Source organism: Pelophylax lessonae (assembly GCF_965119305.1).
Source record: "Pelophylax lessonae genome assembly, chromosome: 1".
Lineage (NCBI taxonomy): Eukaryota > Metazoa > Chordata > Amphibia > Anura > Ranidae > Pelophylax > Pelophylax lessonae.
In genome coordinates this window covers 430,305,593-430,326,012 of record NC_138768.1, presented here as the reverse complement: position 1 = coordinate 430,326,012, position 20,420 = coordinate 430,305,593, and the positions used below count along the sequence as shown (strand labels likewise).

Sequence of the window (20,420 nt, the reverse complement as noted above, 5' to 3'; positions counted from 1 at the left end):
GCAGACTTTGAGGACCTCCTGGCTTACAACACACACCTCAAAACATTGTGACATGTGTGCTGCATTGGACAACTAACAGTCTTGCATTAAATTAATAAGTAGCAGACCACCAGTAATGGCAATATGTTGTGGCAGCAGTCCACGACATACTGATGATACTTTTCCAGCCCCAAACTAAAATAATTAAACGTAGGACAGCTGCAGTAGCATTAAAGTGGTTGTCTGCTCAGCCCCTCCCTCTGTAGTCCTTAGATCGGGTGGTGAGAGTGGCGAGAGGTCACGTGACCACACAGAGGCAATCTGAAATTAGGTATTTAGTGGCTTCAGTTTAAAAATCAATAAACATCAATTAATTACACTATGTAGTATACCTTATTAGAACAGAGGGGCTGTCTGTAATCCTACTCTCTGACTTTACTGCCAGCTACTAATAGCGGCAAGAGGGGAGGGGAGGAGATCACTCACACACTAGGAGCTGACAGGTGCGAAGGGAAGAGAAACTCTTAACACAGCAGGATGGCGAAGGCACGCAAACTGACCACAATTTTATGGATATGGACAGCAACCATGATGACTGGTCAGCGCACACAGGAACAGGCAGGATCAACCAGGTATTTTACAGCATAGAAGGGGGACAACTTACACAGCGCAAGCACTGTGCTGTTTTACCTACTTTAGGGGGAACAGTTTTTTTTTTTTTTTCTAGGGTTACTACCTTTTTAAGCCTTACTGTCACTGCTGCTGTCCCACTACTAGAATTTAGTGTCAGGTTGTGCCAGCTGTCTACTGCACACTCCTATGGCTTGATGAGAATTTTTGTTATCCTTATTTTTCTGTGTGTTTTTTTCTTGCAGTGGACCTGTGTCTACGAGTTTCAAGAAGGAGCCCCTGTACGCCCAATCTCTCCTCGATGCTCTTTGCGTCTGACTCACTATATTGAAGAGGCTAATGTGGGTCGTGGCTATATTAAGGAACTCTGTTTCAGCCCAGACGGACGCATGATTGCCTCTCCTCATGGCTATGGGATCCGATTGCTGGGGTTTGATACCCAATGCAGTGAGCTTGTAGACTGTTTACCTAAAGAAGCTGGGACTCTACAAGAAATTCGCTCCCTATATTCTCATAGGGATGTTGTCCTGACAACCAAGTTCTCTCCCACCCACTGTCAGATAGCGTCAGGGTGCCTTAGTGGACGGGTCTCCCTGTACCAACCAAAATTTTAACTTCCACAATGCACTTGTTCTCCTTTCTTTAAACATCAGCATTTTGACTTTTCCTGAAACTAGAGGGAAAAAAAAACCTTTTGTTTACAACAATAGATTGTGAGCTTTGTGGTCATACAACTTCCAAATTAAGGGAAGTGATGTAACAGGGCTTGCAAAGGAAGGAAAAAAAAATTCTCACTGAAGAGATATATTCTCTAAGTTATCAGTCACACCAAATCCGATGTCGCATGTCATTGCAACTTCAAGTGCAACTTGGCTGACATCTGCGGGATTTCATGCACAGATGTCTATGTAAGTCGCACCTGAAATCTGCAAAAAAAATAAGTGTGTGAACTTTTTCAAATCAATGGGGGGACCGCAAAGTTGTTGCCGCATCCATTTGACCGCTTCAACTGCAGATAATAGGGTGCAACTTGTCATGCAATTGGAAACTTTCAAATCCCATGACCAGTTGCACCAGTGTGACCGGGCACTTAAGGGATATACAAAGTGGTTGATTTACTACAACTGCAGAGTGCAAAATCTGGTGCAGCTGTGCATGTTAGCCAATCAGCTTCCAGGTGTTTTTTTTTTTTTTCGTCGAAGCTTAATTGAACAAGCTGAAGTTAGAAGCTGATTGGCTACCATGCACAGCTGCACCAGATTTTTTGCACTCTCCGGTTTTAGTAAATCAACCACAAAGTGTGCTTACAAGAGAATGTCTAGTTGCCCATAGCAAGCAACCAGAGTCCCTGATTTATTTTGTACCCAGACTGTAGAAATTAGTTGGAAAGGGATTGTGATGGGCAACAAGACCTTCTTCTTCTTTTTTTTTTTTTTTTTTTTTTTTTTTTTTTTTTACAGCACCCTTTCATACATACGCCTTGGATTTTTTATTTTGTGCAAATCTCCCAGCAGGCTCGTCAGACATCTTGCTAGGGAAAAACACTGATCTAAATGTAAGCAAAACTCTTAAAATAATGTGCAGTTCTTGCCAATAAAACAGACACGGTACCTGTTCCCTCCTGATACACCAATAAACTACGTTATAATTTTAGCATGAAAGGAACTTTAAAATACCAGTTGCTTCACCAATGGATTTGGCATGGAATGGTCCCTTCCCTGTACCTATAATCTGGTATTCCTGGCGTACATCATCCGTCCTTACTACTTTGGCTGTATAGCCTTTCACCTGTTGTGTTTTTTTTGTTTTTTTTAAACTTTGTTTCCTTATGTTTGTTATGTTCTGTATCTGTTTTGGTTCATTAAAAGGAAAGCATATCCTATATTTAAACACACTTTTATCAAGCAGTCATGCTTTCCACTTTCTTTTTAACATGCTAAGAAAACAATGTTCTTATTCATTAAGACAGTATTAAAAGTCCATATGTAAAATGCCAGTCATAATTGGAAGTAGCTGTATATTTGGAACTATTTATTTAACAAATTATACGATACGACTGTGAGCTGTGTGTGATGTTCATCTTCATAAGCAGTCAAGTAAAAAAATAAAATAAAAAAAAAGAGTGCTGAAATATTACAAAAATCTTTTACTGTGTAAAATGGTTGAAAGATCATCCTTGCTACTTCATAAGCTGATCACAAGGGGATGCTATATCATTTTGCTGTTCTACCATTTGGTTTATTCAGTATGTTCTCTTACAATCCCCTTGCAGGGTTCTCTTTCCTGGAGCTGTTTAGATAGTGGAGGCCAAAATGCAAGGACCTCCTGTACCGGTCTCCTTGGCTACATAAATGAAATGCATTTCCTAGTGAAATATTATGTATTTTAAAAAAAAAGATAAAGATCTCAATTACTGTAAACTTTCTGGCCGTTTTAAATATATCTATTTAAATAATAAAATGAAAGTAGCATCTGCAAATGTGTATATACTGTATTTGATTGGTGTGGAACCCCAAATACCATCATAAACAGCACAGAAAAAAAAATGTATTATGAGCATGGTTTTATAGGTTTAATCCATCCTCATTCTGAATGTTTAGAAATAGAGGTTATCATGGTTTTTCTCTCTAGCATAGCTGTTGGCAATAGACTAAAAAAAAAAAAAATTGACATCAAAACTGTCTAGCCCTTTATGTAATCCAATGCATCATATACGCTCTAGAAAGGATAGGTTGAGGACAATCCTTTTTAGTAAGAAAATATTGATCCTAATACTAAAGTTGTTAATGTGAAATATTGCAGATGCTTTTTTTTCAGACTTCAACTGTGCTTTCTACACAACTAGAGTATAGATACTAGACTAATAAGCACACACACCAATAAACTGAAATGGTGTGATGCCACTATGAAAAGGACATGGCGAGTGGAGGACAATTTGTCCATGTTTACATGGTGAGGAAGTATTTTGTGCTTTAATTTTACTTCTGTTTTAAGAAGATTTTACTGTACATTCCAGTGGATTAATAGATTTTTTTTTTATTTAAAGCTAGAGTCACAGCTCTCCCACTAATATATTTTCGCACAGTATTTTGTGTTCTGCAAATGGGCAGTGGAGCAGCTGAAAGACAGGATTCCACTGTCCGTTCACAGAATATGATGTATTGTGGTACAATAATATTAGAAGTTTTGTGAATGGTAGGAGGTGGGTGAGCGGCTGTAGTTTATTATTAGAGTGCCAGAAGACTGTGGGCAGTATCCGGCAGATGTGAGGTTGCACAGCAGGGAGGATCTTTTAGTAGCAGCAGCTGCCAGGCATGCTGGAAAACAGTCATCTGATCAGCGCTGGCAGCCAATAACTGCGAGCATTGACTGGTGTGTGCCAGCAGGGGGTGGTCCCCTGGTCAGCACAGCAGTCTCCCCCTGAGCTAGTGTGTTCTAACATTGCATAGTTCTAGTTCTCGGTGAGCTCCTCCGATTTTTGTTTTTAACCTTCAGCCCACCGTGTTGAATGGGAAAAAAAACAAAGCAAAGCATATACCAGGCTTCAGACTCAAGCCAAAGCATCAGAAAGACAAAGAGGCAATTGACATTCTCAAAAGCAGGGGTCAGCAATTGCAGCCGGCATTATTCTTTCATAGATGTTGACCTTTGAGGGTCCTTTCACCCTGGTGTGGTGTAATGAGACATAAACCTTGACGTTACTTTTTAAGATGGAATTGATGCAATTATTGCTCTTTGGAGATCTCCCTCCAATCCTCTTAAGCTGGATACACACTATACAACTTTTGTTGTTAGATTTCCTTTAGATTTACCTTCAACTATGTAGTGCAAGGGCCTGGCTGATTGCATACAACTTGAAAGTGTTTAGATTTGACCTCGTATTATATGGTTTTGGTAAATCTAAAGGAAAAAAATCTATAGACAATTGTATAGTGTGTATGGCACATTAGTTGCAGTCAACACCAAAAAAGCACTACAAGTACATATGAAAGAGAAACATCACTAATGTGGTCTATGTATTGAGTAGTTTAATAAAGTCTACAAACACCACCAAAGGATTGACACATTGGGCTCTTTTTTTTTTTTTTTTTTAATATATATAGTTCATGCCCTTAAAACAAATCTATAAGAAACGGATCTACCAAGACTGTGCCATATGGTGTTTTTAAATATACACAGAATACAGAGTGAAAGGATGAATTGCTAGGGTATCTTTATCTTTTGGCAACACAGGGGCAGTTGGCAAATGCTGACATACGAGTTAAACTTGTATGTGCAATATGTTGAATAAAGTTTGATTTATTCAAAATACATATTGTGCTTTGCTTGCCACAACTGAATAAAAAAAAAAAAAAAAAACTCCTGTTTATATTAAAATAGACTTAAATATAAAACCACAATAACAGCAACATCACTGTAAAAACACATTTAAATATTTATATAGTCCTATATGGCAGTTTTTGTTCAATATTAACATTTCTCTATAAATTTAGGATAAAACACAAGGCATCCAATATATTTCTAAAGTAAAAAGTAAATGAATGAAATAAATACGGTAGTTGTTTGTGATTTTCATTTAGGTGTGTTCATTTCTATGATTTACACAAGCTTAATGAATACACTAGTGTAAATGCAGACAAAAATAATTTCCTATACTGTTTGAAAAGGCACCTATACATTCATATATCCCATTTGGTCTTATTTTAAATCTAGGTTTCCAATTTCCCATCCTCAGAGACCACAGGATGCTGAGTTATGTGACAATGATTGTCAAGGATAAAGATCAGACACACATATTACTGCTCTAATAGTTCTTCTATTTTGTAAACTGTACCAAAAATGCTATACACAAACATGTAATAAATGGATGATACATGGGCAACTCAGTGTTTTATACAACAAATGTATAGTACAAGATACATGGGAACATACAGTAGGTTTTTAAAATTGATTGTTGGTTTGGATAAAAGTGCATAAAGTATGGATAAATAATGCAGCAAAGTAGTAAGATATACAGTAGAAACAAAGATTTTTGTACTTGCCCTAAAATCTTTTTGAGGGACACAGGAATTCTAAAACCAGTTATATAGTGCCCCCTACAGAAGCAGGTTTGGAGACTGGCACACAGAAAAACCTTTGAAGTCCAGTCAATATGACATTGCCTCTAAACATTATATCTCAGATTTGTAAGTATGTGTGGTAAATACATCTAAAAAACAGAGTAATAGGACCTGCGACGCTCCAGAGACTTAAAATAATTTTTTTTATTTACAGTACTTTATTTTTCCCACTATTGAGGGCTACATGAAATCAGGAAAAAGCAGTGGTGGGCAATAGCCACTGATGGATCTAGGATAGAACTTTGAGCCATCTGAAAAAAACAGAAAGACCAATTCCCGAACCCAAACCAGTAGAGAAGAAATTCTCCACAGAACAAGTGAACCGCTAACAACACAGGGAAGAGCCACAAAGGATCAGACTGAGATAAGAAGTGCCACCAAAGAGAATGACTACTCCGAACAACCCCAAGTCTGCACCAGCAGAAACTGTGAGCCACAGCAAACACCAAGAGGTGGAGTAATAAAGCTATCGAAATGTGGAGAACAAACCAACAAGAATGGCTAACAAATGGAAAATTGAAGGTTTCCCAGCCTAAAAGCAGATTCCACAGAGAAAATTAGACAACAGATCCAAAAAGCAAGGCTGTCTGGTCTGAGAATAACAAAAGGCCTAAGCCTTAAATGACCTTTGACCCTAGGCATTAGAGAAAGTCCAAGAAGGAATAGGAAAGTCCTGTACAGCCATCCAATCTTTTGAGATAATAAAAATAGAGAGCTAGAGCACAAACCTTTCTCCCAAGAATGGAAATCACAAGATTGAGCTACCCAGAAGGCAAAAAGAATGCCTCAAAGGAGGAAAGTGGGTTTTAGAATAACATTGTTCAGTGTAGAAGTCAGGTCAATTGCCCTGTCACATGGAGCATTCCCAAGCTCTCTTATAGGTGAAGGTCTTACAAAAGCAAAATTATATCCATCAGAATCCAGGTCAGGGAACCTACCCACAGCAGGATCTTCTGAAGAGGCAGGCACCAGCTGCTGACTAGATTTGATTCCCAGAAAAGAGGGCAGTCTCAGACAGGAGTCCTCCTGCTATGGAGAAAAAGGACCACCCATAGACCCTAAGAAACAGAATTCGTATCCAGGACCGTAGAAATCCATAGGAACTGCCTGAAGTCCAGACTCCCGGATACTAGGGGGAGAACTAAAGACTGGAGGTCAACAAAAGAGGCGACCTGTAAAGTTATCTGTGGCTAACTAACTTGGACATAAAGGTCTGAACAATGCAGAGCCCAGTCCCTAAAGGTTACATTCCATACTAGCCTTGCCACTTTCAGAAGCCTAGTCACAGAGTGAGTGAGGCTGCGCCATGGCTCTGGACTGAGAAAGCATTGTGTGGCTAACAACCAGTACACTCAGGTCTGGAATGTGCCACAAAATAGAGTTCAGTGCCTCCAGGTCACATTCTAGGCTAGCCCTGCAATCTTCCCATTCAGCAGGGTCAAGCTGATGCCAACAGTCCGCCAACCTGAATAGCTGCTACGTGAAAACCAGCTCAGTCAGCAGTGTGAAAGTCTTAAATGACACACCCTCCAAAAAAAATGAAATAAAGGATCTGGATTGCAGACATTAAAACGAAAAAGCTAGTAAAACCTATAACTAGAGGGGGAAAAAAGCACCCAACCTCCTAGCACACTAGCAAAAACCTTAGGCATTAAGGTTAGAGGCAGGGTCATATGAGGATTGGGTTTCAATGGATTTTTCTGGTGTCAAAGCCTCCTGTATGTGGCAGCAAACTGGATTCTGGTGCCTTTCAATGGATGATAAAGATTATACATTTTTTCAGGGTTGTTATTATTATATTATTATAAATCTCTTAGTGCTCTTTCTTTGTTAATGATACCACAATCCAGAGATATTACATGCTTAGAGTAGTATTTGAGGGAAATGGTTTGGTACAAGCCTGAGCAACAGAAATGGTGTATTAATTTTAATTGCAAGACAAACCTTCAGATAGTTAATATACTGCAGAAGAGCATTTGTTAATGTATGCCGAGGATCATGCTACTAAAATTGTTTAAAAGAAAAAAAAAAAGGAAAACCTTGTGTAGTGTAACTTCAATATAAGGTTTTCTTATGTTTTTGCACATGTTCCTGTAATGTAAAAAAAACATTTATTCCCTGTTGTATGTGTCCTACTTTCAATTAAAGCTTACATTTCTTTTATTCTGTCTTTTCTGTTTCCTCCTTTCCCCCCCCTATCAACATGGCAATAAAAATGTTAAATAAAAACAGTTTTTATTACCTAATTATAGGCCCAGTGGTGTTGTGCCATATGCTTCTCTAATGCAATGCAGACAGATCAGGGCTGATGAGGTGCTGTATATAGATTTCTTGAAAACCTCACAACACCCTACCTTGGTATTCCACTCGTGTGCCCTAAGCTCCAATAAAAGTGGCGAGTTGGCTCTTCGGAGGAGTTATGCAAATCTGAAAATGCCTTGATGGGAGAGTGTCAGTCTGAAGGAGTGGCTGTTCCTAGGCAGGCTGTATTTGCATGCAGACCACTATTGAATAATAAACCCCGCGTGTGCTGCTGAGCCAAACTGAAATCCAATAAATGAGAATGGTGGGCCAGAAAACAGTAAGGGCTCTTTCACACGGGCTTTCCGTGTGAGAGCTCCACTGCGGTCCTTTTTTTTTTTCACGGAGCGGATGACATTTCTGTCATCCGCTCCGTAGGTCCGCATATCATCCCATCCGTTTGCGGATGATATGCGGACCTAATGCAAGTCTATGGGGATTGCGGATGTCAGCGGATGACACCACTGACATCCGATTTTCCTTCCTTTCCGTTTTTTGAACGGAGGAAAAATAGGGTTCTGTTCTGTTCGAAAAAACGGAACAGAACTGAAAGGAAGGAAATCGGATGTCTGCGGATGGTATTCCGCTGACATCCGCAGTGCCATAGACTTACATTATGTCCGCAAATCATCCGCAAAAAATAGGATGATTTGCGGACATACAGAAAGCTCGTGTGAAAGAGCCCTGAGGCTACGTTCACATTTAGGCGTTGCTATTTTATAGGCATTTTTACAAGCGTTTTACAGGTAAAACGCTCTATATTGCCTTTCCAGCGTTTGCATTAAGTCTATGGGGCAAAAACGCCTGTAATCTGCCCAAAAAGAAGCTCATGTACTTTTTGGAGCATCGGGCGTTTTGCTCAAGGTGTCAGAACGCTCAGATGTGAACAGGGGCCATTGAAATGAACAGGATTTTTTTTTGAGCTGGTCCTTAGAGCTAAAAAACGCCCCAAAACGCCTACATGTGAACGTAGCTTAATGGGCCATACACACTATAAGATTTTCTGAAGACTTTTTCCTTTAGACTTACCAAAACCATATAATATGAGGTCAAACCTAAACACTCAATTTGTATGCAATCTGGCAGGCCCTTCCACTACATAGAAAAGGTAAATCTGAAGGAAAAAGTCTTCAGAAAATCTTATAGTGTGTATGGCCCTTTAGTTTGCAGAGGAAGAAGCTAAATTAGGTCGTTTCAATCAGACTTGCTTTTAACTTGCATGCTGTGGGGCACTGTATGTAGTGAAATCTGAATAAGCAATTTTAGTACAGGAGAGGGTACTGCAATACTTGGTGATGCACAGGTGCCTTGTAAAGGATCCATTTATTGTAAATGGCATCTCAATGCATTGTTCAATAGAGAGCACGTGCTGCAAAAGGTTGGTGTACATTTTAGGATCTGTTCTGGTATGTTGACAGCTCATTCATTAAAAAAAAAAAAATGCAGAAAATTTTTAGGCTTCATTCGCACTTGTGCAACTTGTCATGCAACTTTAGACATCAAATTTGCATAAGTAATTTCCCATGTGTTCCAATGATAACCCATTTATATATGTATGACTTAAAGTTGCAGCAACTTAAAAAGTAGTTCATGTACTACTTTGGCTCAGACTTTCTTGCAACTGGAGGGCCATAGACTTCAATGTTGAAGGGTAACTTTACTTTTGTAGGGGAAAAAAATAGCAAATAAAGAAAAAACAAAGCGTATACAATTGCGACACAAGTCATATTGTGATTGAATGTTATTAAAAATTGCCTTTCCTTTTCAATCTGCAGCTGTTGTAATTTTCTGAAAATGCAAAACAATATGGCTACCTGGGGCTGTTCTGTACACAGAATGTGTACTGACCACACCCCAGAAACATCATTTCCTGCTTGTGTGATTGGCTCACAGATTTTCCCAGAAGTCTGCCTAAGATACAAGTCAGATTTCTGCCATCCCCTGCAACAAAAATGTCATTTTTGGTGAGATACTCCCAATAGGAACAAATCTAAAGGGATGCAGGCCCAGCAGCTTTCCTCATTCGAGCCCTGCAGCTTCCGCAGGTGATAGATAATTATAAAATCACTCACATTTGACCCACTCAGCACAGAGGCACAAACAGAGATAGAGATTTCTTCAGAAAAACAAAAAGGTAGGAATCTGCAACAAAGTTTGTTAAAATCCTTGTAAATGTACAGAGATCACCCAGAGGGGAATGTTTTTTTCCTCAACAAAAGTGGAGTTATGCTTTAACCATCAAAACTTACACGAACATCGTACCTGAATGTTATACAATGCAACAGCTGTCTATTATCACTTGTCAAAGTCGTATCCAAATTGCACCCATCCAAAGTTGCATCAAAAGTTACTCCAAAGTCTGCACAATTTTGGAGCTGTACAGGTGTTAATGGCGCCTTAAAGTGATTGTAAAATCTCATTTTAAAACAAAAAATAAATAAGCATGTTATACTTACCTGCTCTGTGCAGTTGGTTTTGCACAGAGCAGTACAGATCCTCCTTTCGGGTCCCTGGTTGCTACCCCTGGCCCCTCCCTCCTATCGAGTGCCCCCACAGCAAGCAGCTTGCTATGGTGCATCTGAGCCAAGCTGCAGCTCCATATGTTCATTCAGACATAGAGCTGCTGCTCGGTCCTGCCCCTCTCTCTCCTGATTGGCTTACTGACTTTGACTGACAGCCGCAGGAGCCAGTGGCGTCAGGGCTGTATCTCGGCCGATCAGGAGGGAGAGTCCTGGACGGCCGAGGGACTTTTGGACATCGCTGGACAGAGGGGGCTCAGATAAGTTTTAGGGGGTGCTGGGGTGGCTGCTGCACACAGAAAGCTTTTATCCTAATGCATAGAATGCATTAAGATGAAAAAAACCTTCCTGCCTTTACAACTCCATTAACCACTAGAGCATTTTGCTGTCTTACGTCTGGGCCACTTTTTGCGATATGGCGCTGTGCGAATTTAACTGACAATTGCGCGGACATGCGACGCCGTACCAAAACTAAATTTACGTCCTTTTTTTCTCACAAACAGAGCTTTCTTTTGGTGTGTTTGATCACCTGTGCGATTTTTACTTTTTGCGCTATAAACAAAAAAAGAGCGTTTATTTTGAAAAAATAACAATATTTTTAACATTTTTTTATATGAAATTCCCCCCAAAAAAGATGTAAAAACCAATTTTTTTTAAAATTTTTGGCCAATTTGTTTTCTGCTACCCATGTTTGGTAAAAAAAATTGCAATAAGCGTATTTTGATTGGTTTGCGCAAAAGTTATTGCGTTTACTAACTAAGGGAAAGATTTATGTCATTTTTGGTGTTTTTTTTTTTAACGAGTAATGGCGGCGATCTGCGATTTTTTTTGCGGGACTGAGACATTGCGGCGGACAGATCGGACCATTGACTGACATTTTTGACACTTTTGGGGGTACCAGTGACATTACTGCAGTAATCAGTGCTATAAATATGCACTGTTACTGTAAAAATGACACTGGCAGGGAAGGGGTTAATTTTATTGGAGAGGGAGGGGTTAATGTATGCCTGGTGCTTACTAACGTGGTGGGGGGGGGAGGTGACTGAGTGAGTCAGGGACAGATCGGATGTCCAGCTATGCTGAACACTCAGATCTGTGACTCCCTGTCACTTAGGAGATCTGCCTGCTCTGTTTACACAGGCGGGCGGATCTCCACACTGGATTCCCCGATTCCCCCCTGGATCGCCGCCGCTCCTCCCCTGGCCCGACTCCCGCTGTGAATGAAAACAGCGGGAGCGCCGCCTACAAGGGAGGAGTCTGGCGACGTAGGTCTACGTCGTCAGACCTACAAGAGCCACTTTGCCGCAGTAGTACTACGGTACTCAGCGGTAAAGTGGTTAAAGTCTGGATCTAGCCTTAAAGGCCCATTTACTTCAGGGTAGTGTATTCCAATTAACATTGGAATAAACTACTCATTTGATTTGGCTGCCTCGTGCACCACAAACAGACCTAAATTGGTACCTGATGCATTTTTCTGTATTAAAAAATTCAAGAATGGCACTGCAGCAGACCAACAAATGTAACCTGCATTACTACAGCACAATGGTGTGAAAAGGGGCATTAGTGTTTTTTTTGCCCTTAATGGCACGGTAACACACTACGATAAAGCAGCCCATTCAATATAAATGGCTAGCCGCCGCGTGTGCGCACACACACACACACACACCTTTTATTTTTATAATGCACCACACCACAGTGCACAATATATTGTGCATTGCCATTTATTCTTACCACAACACACCAGTAGCCCCTCACATGGACGGATGTTCTTGTATTTAAGATGAAGAAAAAAAAAAAAAAAACTCTACTCATAACTGGATGTTTTAAAATAACAGCTCACATCAAGCCTGTGTTAATTTACATCTATATTTTTTTTTTCAGTTTCCCTCTCACAATTATGCTTCATATTTAATTGGAAATGCATGAGAGACAAAAACATCATTAGCTTTATTGTGAACATTTCACCTTCACTTAAGTGTTGGTATTTAATGAGGAACTAAAATACCATGCAGTGGCACTGTGCCCACACTGTATGAGTTAACTACTCATTTTCTAGGGGTAGTTAAAATTTATACTCACCCAATCCACTGATCCTCCAGAAAAACCGCACTCCCCCACGGTCCAGCAGTGGACTGTTCCGGTGTATGGAGTGTGCTCTGGGCATGCTGACGTCAGGAACAGTCCCATTTTCAAGACTGCTGAAGCACAGGGGTGCCGGACTGGTTTGGCGGATCAGGCAAGTATATCTCCACTGTCCTCTCCCCTAGAAAAAATGAGCAGTTAATCAGTGCAGTGTGGGCACAGCCCCCTACACGGGAAAAAAAAAAAAGGGTTGGAATTCAGCAGTTAAAGACACCTGCTGCTGTAAAAGGGATCTATATATATTTTTATTTATTTATTTATTTATTTATTAGGGATAGACCGATTATCGGCAAAGCCAATATATCGAGGGCCGATATGCACTTTCCCCGATATATATCGGAATTGGCACAACCACCTAAATCAGTGAACAGGGACGCACCTGACCCCCTACTGTGAATCGGGGCCGCAGCAGGTGTGAACCTAGCCTTAAAGTGTATATTCCAGCCGAAAAGTTTTTTCATAGTTTTAGTGTTGAGAAGGGTGAGAACTTTCAGTTCTATTAGGTGGTCTGTTAGGCCAGCCGTACACGGTTGGAATCTCGTCTAGTTCAGCAGAAACCAGCCAAGATTCGAACAGGTAATGAGTAGGCTGAATGTACCAAGTTGATCAATCGGCTTGGGTACAACCTGCCAGCCAGTTTCTCTTACGATTATCGCTAGTGGCTGCTATAGCCGCTAGAGATAATTACTGTCTTCTCCTGACACGGGTGGCTTCCCCCACCAGGAGCAGACAATTGCTCGGCCGGAGGGATTCCCCTATCAGCACCGACTGTTGATGCGGGAATCATGCACAATTTCTTTACTGCAACCCCTAGTTGATGGAAAGTAATTTGTACAGTGTATGGCTTACCCTAGAGATGTTCACACCTTCACTTGCTATCTTGCCGATAATGTTTAAACAGTAAGTTAAGAGTTAGGGCTCAGTTTTTCTCAGCGGGGATCAATCCGCCGATCCCCCGCTGAGCAGGAGAATGACAGCTGTTCTCCGCGCTGTGTGCGGAGACACAGCCATCAGTTCCCCATACATCTCTATGGGGGAATCGGATGAGAACAGACCGTCGGTCCTTTCTCATCCAAGCCACTGGACAGATGGAAAATAGGGTTTCCATCTGTCCAGATTTGACGGATCAGATGTCAGCGGACTTGTCTCCGCTGACATCCGATGCCCCATAGAGATGCATGGGGGGATCGTTCAGATCCGCTAAAAAAATGGACAGGCGGATCTGAACGGTGTGAAAGGGGCCTTAACCACTTAAGCCCCGGAGGATTTGGCTGCTAAAGGACCAGGGTTTTTTTTGCGATTTTTTACTGCGTGATTTTAACGGACAATTGCGCGGTCGTGCGACGCTGTACCTAAACGAATTTGACGTCCTTTTTTTCCCCACAAACAGATCTTTCTTTTGGTGGTATTTGATCACCTGTGCGATTTTTTGATCACACGCTATAAACAAAAAAAGAGCGTAAATTTTGCAAAAATAACAATATTTTTCACATTTTTTTATATGAAATTCCCCAAAAAAAAAGTAAAAATCAAAATTTTTTAACATTTTTCGGCCAATTTGTTTTATGCTACCTATGTTTGGTAAAAAAAAAAAAAAAAAAAATCGCAAAAAGCGTATTTTGATTGGTTTGCGCAAAAGTTATCGCGTTTACTAACAAAGGGAAAGATTTTTGTCATTTTTGGCGTTTTTTTTTTTAACGCGTAATGGCGGCGATCTGCGATTTTTTTTTCGGTACTGCGACATTGCGGCGGACAGATCGGACCATTGACTGACATTTTTGACACTTTTGGGGGTACCAGTGACATTACTGCAGTAATCAGTGCTATACATATGCACTGTTACTGCAAAAATGACACTGGCAGGGAAGGGGTTAACTTTATTGGACAGGGAGGGGTTAAGTGTGTCCTAGGGGCGTGATTCTAACTGTGTAGGAACATTCCTATTGGTGTAAAAGCAAAGATCAACCGTTCTACAAAGTAGAACGGTCAGATCTTCACTTTTACACAGGGAGAACTGACAGGCAGCTTGTTTACACAAGCTGCTCTGTCTTTCTCCCTTCACAGGAGCGATCGCAGTGTGACTGGCGGACATAGAGTCCGCCGGTCACACGCACTGACTTGTCTGTGAACGAGCCGCGGCGGGCGCGCGCCCGCCCGCGATAGGCTCGCAAGTCAGTGACAGGCGAGTGACGTACCGATACGTCACTCTGCCTGGCCGGGGCTGACCGCCGCAGTATATAGTCGTGCGGCGGTCGGCAACCGGTTAAGGAAACTTCAGTTTTTTTTTTTTGTGCAAGAACTGCAGTCACAATTTTTTTGTGTTGGTTTTAAATAAAGGTTCTTGGCTTGACATATTTTCATAAACCAATATCTTATAAGTCATCTTATGTTATCTACACCTGGAATGGCTCCCCCAATGGACCCCAAATACTTACCTAATGGCACTCAGAAGGTAGAAACAAAAATCTGTACCAACTGTGCTTTTACATAAAGCCAAAATCAATATAAAATCTGCATGCAATTATTTCAGTAGACTTGTGCAACAAATTCTTTAACCTCCCTAGCGATATTCCAGAGTGTGGCTCAGGGTTAATATAAAGTACCAAAAGCGGTAACCCCGTGCCACACATTCGGGATTACCCCAGAATCAAACTCACCTTCCCGTGCGATCCCCCGCCATCCTCCCACTGTGTGCTCGGCCAATGCCGGCACCTGTCTTACTGTTCCCTTCCCTGCGAGCGTTGCGATGCAAATTCAAAAATGTAAATATACCAAATGACATGATACAAAGTTTTGATCCTAACGGATCACACTGTATCATGCAGTTTCACCACAGGATTGCACCTAGTGGCTTTTCCAGTTCTTTGTGCCTGGAAAATTGAGAACGACCATGGCATCCAAAAAGCGCTTTTAGATGAACTAGAAAACAGCGAAACTGAGTTACTTGAAGAACGGAGGGTTATCGATTTGTGGGAAAATTCATTATCAGGTACGGAAAGTGACAACAGCGACGACGCGGATGTCTCTTTCTGGCACATAGCTCTGTTGGAAATTCTGAAAAATCATTTGATATATTTCCCAAATTTTTTTTTTAGTTTTGGTGCAGAATGAGTAGTTTGAAAATAATGAAGGATTTGATGAAACTACTCATTCTGCACCAAAACTAAAAACAATTTGGGAAGTATATCAAATGATTCTTCAGAATTTCCAACGGAGCTATGTGCCAGAAAGAGACATCAGAATAAACGCTGACGTCACTTTCCGGACCCGATGACGAAATTTCCCCACAAATTGCCATCGCTCAGTTCTTCAAGCAACTCAGTTTCGCTGTCGCTGTTTTCCAGTTCTTCTAAAATCGATTTTGCGCATAAAGAAAGATTTTTGACGCCATGGTCGTTCTCCATTTTCCAGCCACAAAGAACTGGAAAAGCACAGGCAGGGCACTGGAAAAGTCACCAAGTGCAATCCTGTGGTGAAATGGCATGATACAGTGTAATCTGTATCATGTAATTTGGTGTACCTACATCTTTGAAATTGCCGATGGTTCCACCCCCCTGCGACGCTCGCAGGGAAGGGAACCGGAAGACAGGTGCCGGCATCGGCCCGAGCACAGGGAGGATGGCTGTAGAAGGGCGGGGGAAATTGCAGGGAAAGGTGAGTTTTATTCTGGGGTAATCCCGAGTGTGGCTCGGGGTTACCGCTTTTGGTACACTATATTAACCTCAAGCCACAATCTGAAATACCACAGGGAGGTTATTCGAATTTATGATTTCGTGTTTCAAGCTTTATCATACCCGGGATGTCTGCTAGATTCTTGTTTGGACAGATTTAAGTGGGTTATTTCTAAGAATTACAGGCCTAAAATATAAAACAACATATTTCCATGCAAAACAATGTACTGCTTTTAGCACAAACATTCTGACATAATCAGACTGTCAGGGAGGTTAACGCAGGACTAAAATGTCAAAAAAGAACACCTGCCAGTAGGTGGAGTTCTTTGTAGATCAGACTGTGTATGTCCTATTAGCCAAAAAGTTGCTTTACATATCTGCTAGCAAATTTTTTTTTGTACACTGTCTGTGGTGTATGTGCAGCACAGTTTACACTCCCAGCATCTGTAAGATGCTGATAATAGAGTCTGGTGTTGGAACAATAACAACTCCAGAGTGAATGTTACTAACAGGGGCTACCCAATGGCCAGAGAAAGTCTGCGATAATGTGCTGTGCATACTTGCACATTAATGCAAGAGCTGCCATGAAATTAGCTTGTTTCAGAACAAAGGTCCATATGCAATATTTTCCTTAACCTTTCTGTCCAGAGGTACAGGGGTTGATTTACTAAAGGCAAATAGACTGTGCACTTTTGCAAGGAAATAGCTCCAGCGCTTAGTAGATATTTCGCTTGCACACAATTGGATGATAGAAGTCAGAAGAGCTAACCCTAATATACTAAACTTTGTGCATTATTGGCGGACAAATAAACAAAATTGAAAAAAAAAAAAATTCTAAGTACACTGCTTAAAAAAATTAAAGGAACACTTTCAAAACACAGCAGATCTCAATGTGGAAAAATCTCATGCTGGGATATCTATACTGATATGTACTGGGGAACAAAAAGGATGCCACATCGTTTAATGGAAATGATCAACCTACAGGAGGGCTGAATTCAAAGACACCCTAAAAATCTAATTTGAAAATGATGCAGCAGGCTAGTCTTTTGCTGAAATGCCATTGCAGCAACTCAAAAATTAGGACTCAATAGTTTGTATAGCCCCCATGTGCTTGTATGCATGCCTGATGTCAGGGCATGTTCCTAATGAGGCGACAGATGGTGTCCTGGAGTATTTCCTCCCAGATCTGGACCAGGGCATCATGGAACTCCTGAACAGACTGAGGTGCAACCTGGAGGCATCAGATGGACTGAAAGATAATGTCCCAGAGGTGTTCTATTGGATTTAGGTCAATCGAGCGTGGGGGCCATTCAAAGGTATCAATTCCTTCATCCTCCAGGAACTGGCTGCATACTCTCACCACATGAGGCCAGGCATTGTGATGCACCAGGAGAAACCCAGAACCCACTGCACCAGAGTAGGGTCTGACAATGGCTCCAAGCATTTTCGTCCCAATACCCAATGGTAGTCAGGGTGTCATTGTCTAGACTGTAGCAGGCTGTACGTCTCTCTACAGATATGCCTCCCCAGACCATCACTCACTCACCACCAAACCAGTCATCGTGAACGATGTTACAGGCAGCATAACATTCTCCACGGTTTCTCCAGACCCTTTCATGTCTGTCACATGTGCTCAGGGTGAACCTGCTCTCATCTCTGAAAAGCACAATGGTGTACCTGCCATATCTGGTGTTCAATGGCAAATGCCAATCAAGCTCCATGGTGTTGGGCAGTGAGCACAGGGCCCACTAGAGATGTCAGGCCCTCAGGCTTCCCTCATGAAGTCGGTTTCTGATTGTTTGGTCAGAGACATCCACACCAGTGGCCTGCTGGAGATCAAGTTTTAGGGCTCTGGCAGTGCTCATCCTGTTCCTCCTTGCACAAAGGAGCAGATACCAGTCCTGCTGATGGGTTAAGGACCTTCTATGGCCCTGTCTAGCACTCCTAGAGTAACTGCCTCACTCCTGGAATCATGAGGATTTTCAAGAGGTAACACATAGAAGATATATAAAGTAAGGAGTAAGAATAAGTAGCCAATCGACTTCTGTAGCTCACTCACTCAGCGCTATGGAGATACAATACTGCATTACCACAGCAATATATTAAAATACAATATATATATATATATATATATATATATATATATATATATATATATATATATATATATACATATACAGTACACACGAACACAGCAGCTGCTACTAATAGCATATATGTCAAAGAAATAGTTTGTGTAAATATTCAAAAACCAGGTATCCCCTGAAAGAATAAATTAACACTAGCAGCGCTAAATGACTCCGTCTCTTAAGTCCCAATAATCAGATCAATAAACGGGAGATCTTCAAAAACAGTAATATTGCAGTCTTGTGAACAATTTGGTGGAATAATCCTCCGTGCTCAATATGCAAAATAACCACCTTCACCGCACCTCTGTGGCCCCCCTGGGTAGTACTCACGTACCCGTAGGCAATGTACACTGCGCCTTGTAGGTTAGTATACTGGCATATCTCCCAGACACCGATCCCTTTAGCAGCAACAGACCATGGACCACTTGTCATAGACAGCACCAACTCTCAGTTTTTAATGTAACCGACAGGCTGGTAAAATTAGCTGGAGAAAGATCGAAACAGTCGTCTATGGTGTCCATTGGTCCTTAAAGATGTTAAGCAATTAAACAAATCCATCCCACATGTACACTGGCAGACAGTGCTGTGTTCTGTGCAGGCGGGGGAAGTCTTTTCCCTGACTGACCACTCTGGTCGTGATGTGACACCAGAGGAGGGCGAGTCCCCTCTGTACATCCCCGCCCCGCCTAGTCCACCTCTCACCACTCCCCTACCATCAGCTACTAGGAGCAGAAGGACGGAGCTATGGCGATCAACACGAGGTCTGGGAGATATGCCAGTATACTAACTTACAAGGCGCAGTGTACATTGCCTACGGGTACGTTAGTACTACCTGGGGGGGCCACAGAGGTGCGGTGAAGGTGCATGTATTTTGCATATTGAGCACGGAGGATTGATCCACCTATATTGTCCACAAGACTGCAATATTACTATCTTTGAAGATCTCCTGTTTATTGATCTGATTTTTGGGACTTGAGAGTAATTTAGCGCTGCTTATGTTAATTTATTCTTTCAGGGGATACCCGATTTGTGAATATTTACACAAACTATTTCTTTGACATAGATTAGAAGATATAGGCGAAGGTTACAAGGAAGGCTTTTACTTTCCAAGTATGCTGGGGGATAGGACCTGACCACAAAAATATCTATATCTATTTTCATCTTAGAGGCACAGTATATAAATCCTTACTGCTTTTATGTACGAAAAAAAAAAAAAATTATATATATATATATTTTTTTTTTGATTATGGGATCATCATAAGGCCATTATTGTACAAAATATCTGACACCCTATTTTACAGCTACATGCCCAATAATATCAACAAATGGTCCAATGTCTCCCAGAGCATGAACCCAAACTATGACATGTGAACCTCACCTACCACTACATGACAGGACACTACTGTCAGCCTGCATGTGGTGTCATCTACTGACTGCTCCTTTTGCCTAAATGTGAAAGGATGGCATTTGTCAAATCTGATCAACTTGGTGGAAAATAACATACCGGTGGTGCTGTTGAGCCAAGAGATTAGATATCTAAATAGATATACTAAAATGTTTGAACAAGCTTTAGAATTGGATTTAAAGCAGATCTTCACCTTCAAAGGACTTCCGTCCTATCCCCCTATCCCAGTATCTCACCAAGAGCCCCATATTCCATGCTAAGAATCAGGAACAGGAAAGCCTTGTTCCTGAGCATCTGATTGCTGTGAAAGCCTCAGACTAGCTATCACAGTGAATAAAGAAAAAGATACAATCTATTTTTTTCTCCTTGCTAAAGAAGAAAAATGTAAACTAAAACAAAAAATTTGTGTAAGAGAAAAAAATAAAAAAAAAATCATCATCAGGAGATTACCATATACCACCAAATGCAAGCCCAATTTGTCCTAATAAGAAAAGAAAAAAATAAAAAGGTATAATTCTTCTGGA

The 20,420-nt window shown here is 41.1% G+C and overlaps 1 protein-coding gene across 1 annotated transcript in view; it reads left to right on the top strand.

Annotated features, from left to right (window-relative positions):
* Positions 1-1,236, top strand: part of DCAF10 (DDB1 and CUL4 associated factor 10) — a 36,974-nt gene extending 35,738 nt beyond the window's left edge. The window contains exon 7 of the mRNA XM_082268598.1: positions 855-1,236. Within this exon, the coding sequence (XP_082124724.1) occupies positions 855-1,223 (369 nt within the window). The 3' untranslated portion in view covers positions 1,224-1,236. The remainder of the gene's footprint in view (positions 1-854) is intronic.
* The last annotated feature ends 19,184 nt before the right edge of the window (positions 1,237-20,420 follow it).